Source organism: Micropterus salmoides, unplaced genomic scaffold (assembly GCF_014851395.1).
Source record: "Micropterus salmoides isolate LMB-PRFRI ecotype aquatic unplaced genomic scaffold, ASM1485139v1 Ms_hic_scaffold_14, whole genome shotgun sequence".
NCBI classification, from domain to species: domain Eukaryota; kingdom Metazoa; phylum Chordata; class Actinopteri; order Centrarchiformes; family Centrarchidae; genus Micropterus; species Micropterus salmoides.
The window spans coordinates 23,419,123-23,436,993 of NW_024040485.1; the positions used below are offsets into that span (position 1 = coordinate 23,419,123).

At 40.4% G+C, this 17,871-nt stretch overlaps 1 protein-coding gene across 3 annotated transcripts; it reads left to right on the forward strand.

Annotated features, from left to right (window-relative positions):
- The first annotated feature begins 1,638 nt into the window (after positions 1-1,638).
- LOC119902402 (SUN domain-containing ossification factor-like) lies at positions 1,639-16,641 on the forward strand. 3 transcript variants are annotated; one of them, XM_038718558.1, is made up of 24 exons: positions 1,639-1,917; positions 4,397-4,511; positions 4,781-4,900; positions 5,245-5,477; positions 5,655-5,759; positions 5,879-6,020; positions 6,108-6,225; positions 6,374-6,498; positions 6,589-6,656; positions 6,772-6,879; positions 7,238-7,343; positions 7,724-7,744; positions 8,216-8,271; positions 8,781-8,863; positions 9,056-9,121; positions 9,229-9,294; positions 9,452-9,542; positions 10,383-11,702; positions 14,013-14,100; positions 14,620-14,724; positions 14,994-15,151; positions 15,526-15,617; positions 15,770-15,825; positions 15,931-16,641. In XM_038718558.1, the coding sequence occupies exons 1-24, from the start codon at positions 1,841-1,843 to the stop codon at positions 16,372-16,374; spliced, it is 3,963 nt and encodes a 1,320-aa protein (XP_038574486.1). In that variant the 5' UTR covers positions 1,639-1,840; the 3' UTR covers positions 16,375-16,641. The 3 variants fall into 3 exon arrangements, with proteins under 3 accessions (XP_038574486.1, XP_038574487.1, XP_038574488.1); XM_038718559.1 differs by having other exon boundaries at positions 5,882-6,020; XM_038718560.1 differs by lacking the exon at positions 7,724-7,744.
- Positions 16,642-17,871: the final 1,230 nt, after the last annotated feature.

A 17,871-nucleotide genomic window follows, 5' to 3' on the forward strand; every position in this document is an offset into this window, starting at 1 on the left:
GTGGTGAAAGTTGTCCTGCTCTGGTGTGATCATGCATGAGAGTGTGACCTTTGGTGGTTTCAAATCATGTTTTTGACGCCTGGCAAATGAGTTGAGCAGAGGGCTCCCTCTAGTGACCCCAGCATAAACATACATTTACTGTCTCAAAGAAAACGTTTGAGGCTGTAGTCTACATCTTGTCCTGCAGGATTCCTGTTCTGTGGAAAGTGAAAGTGAATCCCCACAGCCGAAATAACACACATGGCGTTCTACAGAAGGCAATGCATTCACATGAGAAAAAAAAAATCACGAGATGTGAGATGTGTTTTCATGGTGACAAAAACATGTTGTTCTCTTTTTATGAATTAACATTACATTTACACATTACATGCTTAGAATTAATGTTTAGAATTAATTTTTAATCTCAAAAGATTATCTCCTTTAGCCGGATTTCATAGATACAAACATGTCCTGCCCGTTTAGCTTAATCCACTGTTATTTTGGCTTGGGTTTGAGGAAATGCTCCTGTCTTTAAGTAGGACTAATAGATGGTATTGTTATTAGTTAAGTGACCCTGTTGAAATCATACACTTAGCATCAGCAACTGTGGCCTAACGTTTGTTTTTACTTATTGAGATTTTTAGGTATCTCTAATAATAAAATCATAGCTGTCATTTACACTGGAGACACTGGGTACATTTGAAATGGCTGATTTTGTCCCAATCACTTTTTGAAAGCATTTGTTAAAAATGTTGAAAATGCTTTAAGAAAGGTTTAATTGCACAATAAGAAAACATTCAAGCTTAAGCTAAAAAAAAACAAAAAACAAGCAGCTGATTACAGTCTTGTATTCTGTTATATTTTTATATTTATGAATTGTCACCTCAGCGCCTCGTCACGCTCCTGGCCTTTTTACCAGCTAGTAAAAACGCGGCGCTCCCATTGGAATGAATTGAAAAAAGCTTTGGTGGACACGGACCCTTAGCTCAAAAACTTCTGGGGGAGGACGTCAGACCCCCCACTCATAGTATGTTTCAGCATTTCATATTTCTTCAAAATAGTGTTAAAATCTTCGCATTTTGTTTTTGACAAGTCGTCAAGTCTTGTGACACACTTGTATCGTCACATCGTTAATGTGAGCATTTATGTTTTCAACACAAAGTGACACCCTTGATAAAAACAACAGATTTTTCCCTCTCAAGTGAATGCATTAGCTTCCTGTTGCAATCTGTTGAGAAAAAGGTTGATACTTTTTTTGTAACAAACGGATGCAACAAATACTAATTTGCGCAATGTATGTTGCTTTACAAATTGTTGCATTCAGATATCAAATATAGGCATTTCCATAGACTGTATTAAAGAAGGGTAGCCAATCAATCTCCTTTTACAGAGCATACAGTAGCCTATGTAATTTTTTGTTACACAGTCCTTCAAAACCCTCCAAGACGGTGGGGGATAAATATCATAGGTTTATATATATATTTATATTTATACGTCGATGCTCATTGGGTAACACATCTGACACATCCATCAAACACCAAACGAGAGAAACCCTACCTCCACCCACCCGAGCGGCCAGAGGCTACGAAATGAGCGCTCCCAACCAACACATGCTCAGTTTGAACTGCGCAACAGCCTCTGTGCCTTTTCATTGGACAGTTGAACACCCACAGTCAGCAGCAGGTTGCGTGTGGGTGACAGCGGCTAGCAACACACTTCACCCGTACAACGGGGAACGTTAGCTTAGTTAACAGGAAACTGCGGGTGATTTTATGTTCTACATAGCTCAAGAGACCGCTGGCTAAAAGGATAAAACGCTATTTCTGACTACGGCGAGGATGTCTGTCCCGGCAGGAGAGGGATGAAGATGACACCACTGTTAGGGCGAGTTGTGTCAGTGTGGCTATGTGTAACGATAACGTTAGTTGTAGTCTGTCGGTAAGTTGAGTAAATTTGCCTTAGTATTATTATTAATATATCATTTACAGACATTGGCTGTGAAAACTAACAAACTGTCTGACAAACGTTACCCAAGGTTTATATCAGTTACAGCACATATTGGTTACAGCACACTGCATTAGCTAGCTAGCGTCAGCATTACGCTGTGATGTGGCACCTGGCTGACTTCACACTGCTGGATTTAACACAGCTAGCGGATAAACAAGTTGTGCCTAAGTTAGTAGCTAACTAACCCTCCACCTCGTGACATTGTTCTGCTAACGTGGCTAGTGGTTTGCCAGACTTGTATAAATATATACAGCCGCCAGAAGTTTGTGTCATGTCATGTAACCTTAATGACAAAACGTTTCTCTTGACTAAAACAAGCATAACATTAAGTTCTCTGGCGCACACATTCTGCTTAGTCTGGATCAATGGCTGATCCCCACGAACCATATTGTCACAGAGCTAACGTTAGCCGACGTTACATTTAGGTTCATCAGCTCTCGACAGCATAATAGGCCCTCATGTCAGCCCTCTGTAAAAGCTTGGTGTTGTTGGCTTTGTGTGAATATGACCGAACACAGTCAAGCTAGCAGGGAGCGAGATTGTGTAGGATGATTATGGGCTGTAGCCATGATGTTAGTTAAAGGGTAACTGACTACTGTGGAGAAGGGGAGGGATATATGATGTAATATTAAGATCTGTGTTGGAGAAGTTGACCTGGCCTACTTTCACCAGCATTGCTTACACTCTCATTTTAGAGTGAAACTGAGAGCAGTGGTATTTTTGGCCTTTTAAAGTCTGTTATTATTACTGTTAGGACATTCCAGTAAAACGTAAACGTGTACTGTTCTAGTTTACGTTGTGGTATTTTGCCAGTGAATAGGCAAGGCAAGTTTATTTGTATAGCACATTTCAACAACAAGTCAAAGTACTTTACATAAAACATAAAAGCAACAGGGAAATATAAAAAAGTTTAAAAGCAACATAGGGAAATTGAAAAAAATAGCTGGTACCTCAATATTAATGTGTTTCAAGAGGCTACATCGTGACACCGTATGTCACAGTATCAACTATTTGTTCCACCTCTAATTAAAATCATTTAGTGCATGACATCATACTCACCATAGGGGTGATGCCACATCGTCATGCACTAATCTTATCAGATTATTATTCAGGTTCAAAATTGTGATGATATGTCAAGTGACAGAAGTTCAAGGATTCACGGGTCAGCAGAGGTGTATCTCAAGGACAATCTTGATGAGAGTGGACAGATTTACATGATCTTTGCACCTTTAAGGAAACGTTTTTATCTATTTAATTTGTTATGTAGTGGGCAGGTCACCCCAACCTGCTTTGTAAAAACTAGGTATTTCATAGGGTCTGGTATCCCTTTAATTCTACATCATGTTTTTGTCTGTTCTTGATTTTTATTTGACGAGTTACTCTTGAATATTGAAAATACATCACTATCACATATTAAGACTCACCCACGCAGGGAATATCTATTTCATCATGAGGGACGCACCCACCATTTTCTTTGTAATGTCTGGTTTAACTCTTAGTCTGTAACCAGTTAATTATTTAGCAAGGCGTGTCTTAACACCACTCTTGCTCTTTCGGGAGTTACATTATGACTACTGGCTTTCAATTAGAAAACAAATGCGTTGTTCTTCACTAAAGTGTTTACGACTAGTCTAGACAGTTAGTCCAGTGGCTTACTTACTAAATCCAGATAATGGCTTGGATTGTTGACAAGTTGCAGTCGCTGTTGGAGTGTGGCCTTTGAGACTGGGCGAGGAGGACCTTTCCCCACACAGGAACGTGCCATTATTATTGCAGTTATTTAAAGCCTTGTTTCTGCTAATTATCCTGCCAGGAGTGAGGACAGTCACTGTGACCCTGACCATTTGTCACCCAGCAGAACTCAGGTGTTTTTAAACAAAATAATAGGATTTTAACATCTATACAACAATACTTTACTCTAATAACAATAAAAATTATGAAAGCAAAAAAGTGCATGCCATTCATTCTTTATTTTAACTTTCTTAAATAGGTTGGTATAGGTGACAGATACTGAAGGTTTTAGACAACATACAAAAATACAACATATTTAAATATAAATAAATAACATTTAAAAATAAGGCAAGTTTTATTTTTCTTCTGGTTGAGCAGTATGCCTGAGGTGTATCTTAACTTTGACAGCATTCTCTGACTCTGCAGAAAGATAAGATAAATTGCCTACATTGGGGTACAGGCCACTGGGACTTATACAATGCGTCACACTAGAACATTAGCCTGCAGCGTCCTCTGTGTATGACTCACTGCAGTCTAGGAGTTTAAGAATAGCCTTATACTTGTGCTTCTTTTCCATATACCAGGACTTTTTTCACCAATACATTAACAAGTGACCCATATTCAGACAAATTGACTCAATGGTATTATGACATTGGGTGTCTTTCCCTTTGTCTTGTAGGTACCCTAGTTGCAATGTTGGTTGCACGGAGACGCACCAGGAGACCCAGAGGCCCGTGTCCTCACAGGACGACGGTTCGGAGGAGAAGTCAGGGGTAAAGGGCCATCATCGCAAGGTAGCATCAACTGTTTACTACCATAGTACAACCTACCTCATTGCGCATAGGTTTAAGAAGAACAAGAAACTTTATTGTCACATACACATATATGTTGCAAAATTCACAGGTTGCTGTATGAAATCACTCATGTGACCATACACTTATTTATTTAGCCAATATAACCACATGGAGAACCTGCCATGCTAGACATGTATGGAATTAACAGCATTTGCACAACAGCATCTGTATGGGCCTGTAAATAGAGTGTGTGTGTGTTCTTTCTCTAGGTTGAGGAAAGCTGGGTCTTACCTGCTCAGTCCCTGTCTGAAAATGAGCAGTTAATAGAGGATGATCTGCAAAAAGAGGAGCAAACAGCACAGGAGGTGGACAAAAAACAATATTCAGAGGTACAGTATAGTTGAGCCATTTATATAAATTAGATTAGCCACATTCTCAAAAACAAACATCATACTAGGAAGGGATTATGTGCTGTGGCGTTTCAGTGCATGCAGGTAAGCATTTCAAAGACGTTTAAACGAAGATTTCTAACGTTTTTAACGTTTGGTTTCCCCTAACAGTTTCAGGCTTGGATAAGCTGTGACATGCATCATACCATCCAGTTCCTTTTATTGATCATTACTGGAACATTTAAAGCTTTAAGTGTTTGGTTGGTCAATCCAACTCTGGCTAATGGGCCAAATGTTTTAATATTTCCCTCGACAGCTCAAAGATCTCTCTGTTTATCCATCAGGCCTTTGAAGTGGAGGAGGCCACTGTAGAGGTGGAGTTGGAGGCAGACAAAAGAATTTCACAACCTGAGCCAGAGTCTGAGCAGAGCGCAGAAAAGCAACATCCTGAGACCTCCACCACTCAAAACCAGGTCTCAGCCTCCCTGCTACCTTCCTCTGACCCTGTCACTGGTTTTGCTGCTGAGCTTAAAGACAACCACAACAACCTTTACCTTCAAGAAAACATCCCAAATAGGCAAGATGATATTAATTGTTCTGTTAATTTAAGCTGTTATCTGTAAACATGCTTGCTTTGTTGTATCTCATTATTGTGTTGTTACAGAAATCGTGATCTACATTCTCTTTTTCTTTGATGTCTCCCTGCAAATGAAAGGGTTGCAAAAGTGTAACATGGATTGTTGTTTCATTTCAGTGTTTCAGATGAGGCATCTGACGTAGCTGCCCCTGAGGTCACTGATTCTGACCTGCCTCCAGCTGACTGTGAAGAAGAAGAGATCAACCCATACGACAGTGATAGGTGGGTATGGTTAATCTTCTGTCCTACTCAGTGAGATAAAATATGAAAAAACAACACTTCTCTTTGTTGTGTCTGACTATCTTAAACAAGGCAACAATGCTTTCCCCCCCCTTGACCAGCAGTCCTCCAGTTGTTCTGGAGAACACTTCCAATGCTCACACTGCAGGTACTAAAATCCACACTGAGCCCCCTCTGGGTTCTCCTACTGGTCACAGCACACAGCATCTGGAGGCCAACACATCACACATGCTGAAAGAGCAAGTAAGGAACTCTGATACCATGTGAACTATTTTCCTCTCTCTACCAAAGGAGGTGTCCCAGCTCTCATTTTCTCATTATCTTTGACAGGACCTGAGCTCCCCTGTTACCACAGACACAGATTCCAGTGTGAGCAGCAAAGACCCAGAGGACATCCCCACTTTTGACGAGTGGAAGCGGAAGATGATGGAGGTGGAGAAAGAAAAGAGTAAGATTATGTTTAAGTTTATCCTGCTTATAAAGTTGTGTTAAGCTTGATGATCCAGATCACAACATATTCTGGTATATGTCTGAAACCATATACCAGAATATGAATATGAGTATAAAACTCTTTGTTATATTATTTCCCTCAACAGCTCAGTCTACTCATACTTCTAACAATGGAGCTCCTCATACAGTAAAGAAGGTCCAAAAGAACTTTAATAACTATGCCTCAGTGGAGTGTGGAGCTAAGATCCTTGGTGCTAACCCAGAAGCAAAGGTAGTGTATCTATAATACAAAATCCTACCACATACATGTTGACATCATGATATACAGGTGCATGTTGATCGGTGAATTTGTTCAATACAGAGCACTGCAGCCATATTGATGGAGAACATGGACTTGTACATGCTGAACCCCTGTAGTAATAAAATCTGGTATGTAGTATTCACGCATCTCCTGCATTGTGTCCACAGATGCAACCTAAAAAATGTCTTTTCATCGCCACCTGAAACCACTTTTTTTGAAGCTTAATTTCTCGTTCTCGCCTAGGTTTATCATTGAGCTCTGTGAGCCCATCCAGGTGAAGCAGTTGGACATTGCTAACTTCGAGCTCTTCTCTTCTACTCCAAAAGACTTTCTTGTCTCCATCAGTGATAGGTCTGCACTGCAGCTGCCATACACATTACACATAAATACAATAGTGATATATTTATGGATTATCTTAAGTGAAACTATGTTTTAAAAAAAAAAAAACTATCTACCAGTATATTACTAATGTTAATATTCTTTCCATTATTTTGAAACATATTAGGGTAATTTTGTTGGAACAACTTGAGTGAACTTGAGTGAACTTGAGTGTGTGTCATTATAGAAGACATCAGAAATATGAAATCAGATTTTAATGATCAAAACCTTAATTTTCAATGATGCCAAGCTGGGATCCTCAATAAAGGCTGACATTTTGTCAGAAATCTTGTGGGTCATAGGACTTTGTTGTGTAAATCAACTCTTGTAGATATCCCACAAACAAGTGGCTGAAGCTGGGGACTTTTCACGCGCGGGATGAACGCACAGTCCAGAGCTTCCCATTAGACGAGCATCTTTATGCTAAATATGTGAAGGTGAGCACACACTGCCACATTCCGTGCTAAAGTAGTGCAGAGGAATCGCTGTCATCTCGTAGTGCAAGAGAGCATTTAACACGTAGTTGTTTCTGTACACTAATCTCTTTGAATGGAAGTTTCAGCTCGTTCACTTTTATTCTTCCTTTTCCTTACAGTCACGAAATCTATGGTCTGTAGAATGATAAGACTGTATTGTAGGAGATCTTAACCTTTGCATGTAACGGTGTCATCATTGCTCATATTATTCATCCTGGATAAGAGCACCAGCAGATTGCTCAAACGTGAAACATGACTAGGCCAATCTAGAAGTCTTGTTTTGATTGCATGTGTACATCTCCTTAATTGTTTTCTCTTTTTTCCCTTTTCTCTTGCTTCAGATGTTCACCAAGTACATAAAGGTTGGCCTGCTTTTCTTGTAGTGGTCTGTGGTGGAATGAGCTGAAAAGTATACAATGTATTTTGTGTCTTTCTTTTATCTAAGTGGGGTGATCAACTCTAGACAAAATCAGATCTAACTTGCTGTGCTAGCTGCTAACCCATTGTAAAATGAGCACATTCATGTCACCCATAATGAACATTTGATAACCCACGAAATGAAACCTGCCAGGTGTCACTTAAAAAAAATCAAGCATTGTATATGAAACAATCGAACTTACCCTATACTGAGATGTTCCTTTCAGATTCACTCACATTTACCAATCAGTCGCTCTGTGTTTCATTTTAAGCCACTGTATTGATTTTACAAGAAAACAAAATCAAAAATTGCTGTTTGTAAATAACACAACCACTGCTGAGAGAGTTGATTTGCGTAGTCTATAATACAGCACACATTTTCTTCATAATATCGTAATATTTTTGCATTTTTGTAGGTAGAGCTGGTCTCTCACTTCGGCTCTGAACATTTCTGTCCCCTCAGTCTCATAAGGTATGTAATATTCTGGCAATGTCAAGTTTTTCTTACATAGCACATGTCATCTATCTTGCATACTGCATGAGCTCTAGATGGTGTCAAATGATACTATGTAATATTTGGCAGCTGGTCATGGTCAGCTTGCCCTAACCCCTCACCATGCTATCAAGCCTTTGATGGGAGCAAAGAGAACTAATGCACATGGTAGCAGCTGTTCTTTCCACTTCTGCTAAATGTAAAGACAAAGTTGGCTGAAGCTTGTGGCAGAAATGTTTAAAACCAACACTTGTCGCAACATGCTACCACTGTTAACAATAATTTAGGAAGTAGCAAGCTATATGCCGCCTGTTTTTCCTGGAGCAATTTCAGATCTTCTCTACTATGTGTGTTGTAGGCCTTTAGTGCAGCTCTCTGAACCCTGCAGGCTGTCAAAGACTTGAGAATAGATCTCTTTTGAATAAGGTTGATTAGATTTCACTGTTACCTGAGCCTGATTATAGAACAATGTTAATGTACTTTTCCAGGGTGTTTGGCACAAGCATGGTAGAAGAGTACGAGGAGATAGCTGATCCCCCAGGAAGACCAGATGATCAGGATGATGACTTGGGTAAGAGCTGAGAACATGATAAATTAAATACAGTTGGAATTTTTCTCCACCTGTGATACAAGTATTGAAAAAGCAATACAACATGGAAGACACACTCAGAACAACCTATTTGGTACTGTTTATCAGTTGTGAGGATAATATAATATACTACTAGTTTTGAGATTGATGTGTGTTATTAACTGCTCCCTACAGATTATCCTCCTGGATATACACCTGGTGAAGTCAAGTTATCCAAGAATCTGATTGGATCAGCAACGGGTAAGTATGGCAAACATGGATTTCTACTGCATGAAGATGACTACAGTGATCCCAAACCTAGATTACTGTATTAACATGTGACTCTGGTGTTTACATTTTCTCTTCAGATGTAATTTTGAAAATGGTGAATAATATTGCCGTCAATGTTCTTGGCGGAAGCCCAGAGATGCAAGGTATGAACAACACAGCATCCAGTTTATCTCACAACTTTTTGTATGTTTGTTTAGTAAGTATCTTATTTGTCCAACATTTTAGTTGTTGACAATATGATGACTTTTCTAAATTCTAATAATTTGTCTGTTTGTTATTTTTCTCATTTATGTTTTGTAGGCAACCTTTCATCACAGGGAGTAAACATGACTGAGCCATCACCCCAGCTGGAAAGCACCACTCAAACTACCACCACAGACCTTACTCCAGTGTGAGTACCTCTCATGAGTCTTATATAATTGTAAATTGACCTTTAAAAAACCTTGACTCTATCATGTTTTTCAGATCTGAACATTAGCTTTATGGACTGACTTTATTTCATATTATTGACCAATTATAACTTTATTTATTCTTTTTGGAAGGGAGGAAATTGGGTAAATATGACCTATGTGAAGTCAATTTCTTGTAATGTGTTTTATTAAGTATAATCAGACTAGGGCTGTCCCCTACTAAGGATTTACATAGTCGAATCAGAATCGTCAATTCCTGCCTATAGTCGAATTATGTGTGTTTTTGTGCACGGCGGGGCGGGGTTTACACAGGGTGGCTCCGCTTTAATCTTGACAAGCTGCAGAGCTGCAGTCTCTATTAATTCAACTTACACTGTAAATTTCCAGCTAAGACCCTTTTCTCTCTGGCTCGCTCGCTCGCCATTCACCGGTCTTGTGCAGAGTTTTGCGTACAGGCCATGCTGCTGACAACTGCATGCACGTTGCGGTTCCTCGTGGGTCTATTTCAAGTAGCCGGCTATTTAAAAACTATGTAATATTCTTTGTGTGGTTCATCAATGGTGATAAAGTATCCAAAAATTCCGCGAGGTGCGGACAACTTGGCACAACACCAGTGAAGCTGGGGCTCCATCTCCTCAGTATGTGTTCCTCTTCTGCCACTTCACACGCTACGCCTACACATACGCACTGACAACCCAGGGTTAGGATTACAATTTTGGATTTATTCACGCACTTTAAACTTTTATTGAACATTTATTGCCTTAAATACAGTAAAGCTTTCTGTTTTTAATATGTACTATGTTGTCCTTCTCCCTCTCTAGTCTTATGTCTGAAGATGAAGAGATTGTAGTAGACCCTGATGTCACTCCAACTATAGCCCCCTCCTCAGACACCCCTGTGCCAGAGACACCTACCGCTGATACAAGCAATCAAGTGCTCCCCCAAGTCGAGGAAAAAATTGTCATTCCTTTAGAGAAAGATGAGGAAGAACATATCAGCTCTACAATTATCCTTTTGGATAAGGAGGAGGAGCTGGATGAAGGAAAAGAGAAAAGGGATCAGCATGAGCAAGAAGACATTCAAAACTACTGTTCACTGCTTCCATCATATTTTTCCTCTTGCTCTTGCGCAACTTCGCTCGAGGAGTATCTCCATCGGCGGTGTTCGTCCTTGCTGTCCAAAAAAAGGAAATGCCAGTCTACAGGCAGAAAGCAAATGATTCCTCCCATCCAGACACCCACCTGGCACCTACCCCTGTCCCCCTCTTCCTGCCCTGAACCTCAGCAGCACCACAGCGAGGTACATCAGCCCCATGAAAAGGAACAAGCTACTGAACAGGAGCCAGAGAGCGGAGCCAGCCCGTCAGAAACCCCACAGCCTCCCGGGAGCGCAGTAGAATCTCATGAAGAGTCCATGTCCGAACCTCCTTTGCTGGAGCCCAGTCAAACCTTGAACCTCCCCAAACCCACTGCCTCTGCCAAACCTACCCCTATTGTGGAGACACTACAGCTGTCTTCTGAGGAACCAGCGAGGGAGCTGAGGCCAGAAAAGAGCCAGGATATGGTGGCTGAGGAGAAGCACATTGAGCCGTCAGCTTCTCCCAATAGCTCCATCTATGTACAACCCAGTGTCAGTGCCACGGTGGACGATGCCTCAGTGGCGCCAACAGAAGAGAAGCCTAAAGTTGATGTTTCTCAACTAGAAATAAATACCCCAGAAAAGACAGATCAAGCCCAAGTTCTTCATCCCACCACCTCCTCTCATTTAGAACATCACCCTGACCCACCAGCTGTACCTGAAAGTGGTACTACTTCCACTGAAGTAGCCAACCCTGCTGCAGACACCGTTACAGAACTTGAGCCCTCTGGTGGTCACACGTTCACAGAAAGTAAAATAGAGGATTTTGGAGAAGACCTCTCTATATCGGCAGGTGGCAATGTTCAGTTGCCTCCGGCTTTTTCTTCCTCGCCGTCACTCTCAGACATCTATGCAGAGCCCCCCAATGGTACAGAGCAGAACGGGAACCCGGTGCATGGCTCCAGCCAGAAGGAGTCTGTGTTCATGAGACTCAATAACCGCATCAAGGCCCTAGAGATGAACATGTCACTCAGCGGACGCTACCTGGAGCAGCTTAGCCAGAGGTGAGAAACAGGGGCACACACCTGTGCTCCAGGGAAAAAAACTGAATAAGATTGTTGTCCTTTGTGAGTCGAAGTAAAAGGTCATCAAAATGACTACTTGAATTAGAGTACAAAGGTATTTACTGAAAAAAATACTTGAGTAGCGAGTAACTAGAAAGTTTTAAAATAAAGAAAGAAAACACTGGGTCTTTTTCCCAAAGTATTTTATTTCATGTGGATGTGGACTGGAATTATTTCAGCCACTGATGGTTGTCCTCAGGTGTAAGTAAAAAAGCGTATACACACTTGTATTTATTTGTGCTGAATGATAAGTCATCTTCACCTGAGTAGATAACCTGCACTAAATTTTCATCTTTAAATGTTAGCTGCTAGTGCTGTTTGAAAGCCATACTGCCATAGAGTCATGTGGGACCAGCTGACCACCAGCCTCCTAACAGATCATCAGTGCATAAAATGATAAATAAATAAGTAGTGAAGTAGGGCAGTGAATGTATCCAAATGTAATGGAGTAAAAGTAATTTAAAAACTATTCTTTAAAAATCTACTCAAGTAAGAGAAAAGGTATGATGTATTAAAACTGCTTTGGCAAGTACAATTTACTCCAAAAAGTTACTTGAGTACATGTAACGGAGTAAATGTAACTTGTTACTACTCACCTTTGGTGATATTACAGTGGGGGGAAAAATGATTTGATCCCCTGCTGATTTTCTACGTTTGCCCACTGACAAAGAAATTATCAGTCTATAATTTTAGTGGTAGGTTTGTTTGAACAGTGAGAGACAGAATAACAACAAAAAAATCCAGATAAATGCCTGTCAAAAATTTTATAAATTGATTTGCATTTTAGTGAGTGAAATAAGTATTTGACCCCCTCTCAATCGGAAAGATCTCTGCCTCCCAGGTATCTTATACAGGTAACGAGCTGAGATTAGGGGCACACTCTTACAGGGAGTGCTCCTAATCACTTTTGTTACCTCCTATAAAAGACACCTGTCCACAGAAGCAAGCAATCAATCAGATTCCAAAGTCTCCACCATGGCCAAAACCAAATAGCTGTCTAAGGATGTCAGGGACAAGATTGTAGACCTACACAATGCTGGAATGGGCTACAAGACCATCGCCAAGCAGCTTGGTGTTAAGGTGACAACAGTTGATGCAAATATTCGCAAATGGAAGAAACACAAAAGAACTGTCAATCTCCCTCGGTCTGGGGCTCCATGCAAGATCTCACCTCGTGGAGTTGCAATGATCATGAGACGATGAGGAATCAGTCCAGAACTACATGGGAGGATCTTGTCAATGATCTCTAGGCAGCTGGGAACATGGGCACCAAGAAAACAATCGGTAACACACTACGCCGTGAAGGACTGACATCCTGCAGCGCCCGCATGGTCCCCCTGCTCAAGAAAGCACATGTACAGGCCTGTCTGAAGTTTGCCAGTGAACATCTGAATGATTCAGAGGAGAACTGGATGAAAGTGTTGTGGTCAGATGGGACCAAAATCGAGCTATTTGGCATCAACTCAATTCGCCGTGTTTGGAGAAGGCAACGTTCCTGCTGCCTATGACCCCAAGAATACCATCCCCACCATCAAACATGGAGGTGGAAACATTATGCTTTGGGGGTGTTTTTATGCTAAGGGGACAGGACAACTTCACTGCATCAAAGGGACGATGGACGTCAAATCTTGGGGGAGATCCCTCTTCGCTAGCTAGGGTATTGAAAATGGGTTGTGGATGGGTATTCCAGGAGGACAGTGACCCAAAACACACGGCCAAGGCAACAAAGGAATGGCTCAAGAAGAAGCACATTAAGGTCTTGGAGTGGCCTAGCCAGTCTCCAGACCTTAATCCCATAAAAAAATCTGTGGAGGGAGCTGAAGGTTTGAGTTGCCAGATGTCGTCCTCAAAACCTTAATGACTTAAGAGAAGATCTGCAAAGAGGAGCGGGACAACATCCCTCCTGAGATGTGTGCAAACCTGGTGGCCAACTGCAAGAAACATCTGACTTCTGATTGCCAACAATGGTTTCTCCACCAAGTACTGATTCATGTTTTGCAGAGGGGTCAAATACTTATTTCACTCATTAAAATGCAAATCAATTTATAAAATTTTTGACATGCGTTTCAGATTTTTTTTTTTTTTGTTATTCTGTCTCTCACTGTTCATATAAACCTTCCACTAAAATAATAGACTGATAATACTGATAATTTCTTTGTCAGTGGGCAAATGTACAAAATCAGCAGGGGATCAAGTAATTTTTCCCCCCACTGTATATAATATAAGACTACTTTCATGTTTTGATTGAAGGTATCGAAAGCAGATGGAGGAGATGCAGAAGGCTTTCAACAAAACCATCATTAAACTTCAGAACACCTCGAGAATAGCAGAGGAGCAGGTGAGCAATGAATGTTAGTCCATACAAATGTTAGTCCACACAGTTGCCATGTAGAGAGATGCTTTTTGTTTGACTTTATGATTGTCATTTTGTCATAAATAAAATGCAATTGAAAATTGTGACTGGTTTGAGCTGCTGCTTCAAGTGTAGTTGTCTAATCTGCACTAATTTATGTTTTTATAATTGTCAAATCGGTCAAATGATTTATGTGTAATGTGATAAGGGTCCCTGATAGTGACAAACATGTAGAAAATGAGCAACAGACTCTGCAGTTTCCCTAAACTCAACAGGGTGTTTTAGTCTTTACCAGCTGTTTGTTTTGGTTTCATGGCCCGCAGCTGTTTAGGTTCACTCGCACTGCTCTTGACGTGATTATTGGACTTGCATTCATTTGGGGGCCAGAAATGTGACTCTAAATGCATGCTAATGTTGCACCATATCTGCAGGATTTCTAAATAGGCAACTGTTTGCTAACACATGTGTGTAGTTGCTTGAATTGTTGTCCTTTTTTACCCACAGGACCAACGTCAGACTGAGTCCATTCAGTTGCTGCAGGGCCAGCTAGAGAATGTGACTCAGGTGGTTCTCAACCTGTCTGTCAGAGTCTGCCAGCTGCAGAATGAGGTAGATACAAAGCTGAGTTTTTTTTCCAGCCTGATATCAAACTGAGTATATTTAGTATTTTCCCAGGACCAAGCCAAGTCATTAGGATGTACTGCTCCAGTTTGAGAAACCTCTTTTAGGCTACTCAGTGTGTTGATTCCAATTCTGAATATTTACCTATGTAATTGTTTCAGTTAGACTCATTTTATTCATTGTATTTTTCTGCCTCTTATTTGGCCACATCAGACATTACTGCTGTTTTACTAATGATATAATCATTGGCGTCCCAGGTGTCAGACAGGCAGAATTACCTGCTGCTGTCTCTGGTGTTGTGTCTGTGTCTTGTCCTGCTGCTGTGTGCCAACCAGCGCCGCATCACCACTGTTCCTCCAAATGCAGAACCAGAGCCACCCATAGCTAAGAGCTACACCTACTGCTGTTCTGAAAGGTACCAAGACAATTATATAGTTTTTACTTTCTGCTAAAACAAATACTACCATGGAGAAATACTATCTTCTTAACAAGATTCAGTAGAGTAAAATTGAAATGCTAAGATGGATCTGTGATGGCAAAGAAAAAGCTCTAGATGAGAGGGTAGATGTGAAGAAGCACTGAGTGGCTTCTCCAAATGGGCAATTACAGCTAATGGGCAGTGGTTACAATGCCTTGAATAGCTTTTACTCATTAAGCCAGTTTATTGATACAATCATTCATCAAGAACATCGCAGCTGGAATCTTAAGTGATGACACAGCCGTGATTCAAGTCTTAATAAAGGTGCTACATGCAGGCTGTCCCCCCAACCATTACTGTTTCCCTAACAGGCAGTTCTCGTTTGGTGACGAAACGGGCTTGAAGAGAAGTGCATCATATCCACTCATACACTCCGAGTCATTCCAGTTAGACACCACTGAAGGTATGGTTCTAGTACACAAGTGCTGTCGGGGTAATGATACTAATCTGTTTAAAGGCTTTTCACATTCAGTATATGTTGAATAATAGCTAATCAGTCCAGAATCGAACCGTTCCTTATCTTGGTAGAAATTAAACTCATTGTTTTGATTACAGGCCCAGAAATGCTGCACTCAGAGGAGACACAGAGTCTTTGTCCAGCCAACAGAAAGGTGTGTAAAGACCAATTTATTAGAGTGCAGAACATTAGTGTAATATATCTGTTTAAAATACTGGTTGTAATTGATTAAAAGTTGTTGAAATTTTTCCCCCCACAGAGGAGACGCCGTAAGATGAAACCTATGGAGAAAGTGGAGACACTGAAACCTTCTTTTCATGCTCCCCCTGAGCTGTGTAATGGAGCTGTTGTATGTAATGGTGTACCTGTTACCACAAACCCTACACCCCTTGCGAAAAGGTTACTTCAACCTATGTTTAGAGACTCGCCGTCAGAGGGCAGCTCAGAGGGATCTTCACACTCTGATGACCCTACCTTCTGTGGCATCACCACTGCTTGTAGTCGAATCTGTGAAGGCGTCCCTCCACCCAAGACACGGGCAGAGAAACGGGCATTAAGACGCAGGCGTCCTAAGCCCAATTGTGCAGTGGTGGACTTGCTTCAGGCGCCACGGAGGGACAAGAGCGAATTATTGCCCATCTCTACCACACAAGCCCCCATCATGAACAGGAAAACGGAGCAAAGTTCCGGGACATTTGGATAAATGTTGCCCTCTCAGGTCCTGTTTGACATTTGACATTTCCACTCCTTCTCACTAACTGCTGAACTCTTTCCAAAAGACAGTAGATGTGAATTTCTGTAGCCACAGGCAGCTTGAAGCTTTCACATGAGACAATCCCTTCGCATAATCCCTTGTTCTGTTTTCACTTCATGCAGTGTATTCAGTTCTTGTCAGATGTTTATATTTGTTATACTTCAAATTAAAGAAATGTCTTCCCAGCTTTCCATTAAAGTTTTTCTCTTTTTGGAACTAATGACTGTTTTCTATTGACCCTACAAATTAAAAAAAAATGATTCATTAGTTATTTTACACTAACCCTGCAAACAGCATCTCTTTTTGTGAATAACTTCATTTTTAAAACCTCAATCTCTTTTCTTTTTTTCTTTTTTCTATCTGTACCTTGTTTTTATTTCATAAAAATTCAATTCTGATCTTGCCTCAAAATTTCAAGGACAAGCACAGGACTTGGGTCACCTTCAAAATAAAAGTACAGAAACGAAATTGTAGTGTATAAAGTGCAGAACACACATCAACATATCCTAGGATTTTTATTTTGAAAGTGAAGAAATAGAGCTACAAAACTCATACAAAAGCAACCATTATACTACGGTCTCATTATTTATTGATCCAGTGAACGTGAAAGGCTGCACACAACATGGACATGTGCACTGTGACTGGTGCTGTAAAAAGTTAAATTGCAGGGTCCACTAAACCTCAAAATGATACTTCAATTATTGCTAAGAAAACAGATTAATATATCATCAACTGCATTCAAATTCATGTAGTTGTTGGAATAAACAGTTTGTGTGTTACAAAAATATGATAATCAAGACACATTTACCAAGTGTGTTTACACTATGCAGAGCAAAACACTAGTGCAAATTCACAGTAGTGTACATTAAAAACAGTAAAGTAAAACAATAAAATCTTTTGTACACGAAAGGCCGGGTGGTTGTGTTAAATACTAAGCCAAGTTTTAAGATTTTGATGGTTGCTGAATGGCCACAATAATTGTTTTATGCAATATGTAACAATATACAATTTAATGCATCATGTTACATAAAAGTGACGAGACATTGCAACTTGATCTATCCATCATCCAAATTATTCATCAAAAGTTTACAGTGAACTACTTTGTATGTTATACGCTCACAAATTGGTCATTAAAAACTGAGAACTGGTCGAGGTCTAAATATGGTGTATAGAAGTGATTGCCGTCATTTTCACTATGTAGCAGTAAATGAAAGATGTGAGCCAACAGTTGCGAAAACAGGAAAAGTTAGTATCAAGCATCGCTCACTATGAACTAGAGATTGAACATAAATAGTCATCAGAAATGCCATTTCTGCGTCTACCTTCTGTCTTTGACGGACCTCAGCTTTAAAATACCAAGTTCTCCCCTCAAGTTGCTGTAGTGTTCAATAATAACAATATACAGTCATTCTACACATGAAATTTGACTTTTCTACACTTTCCTAC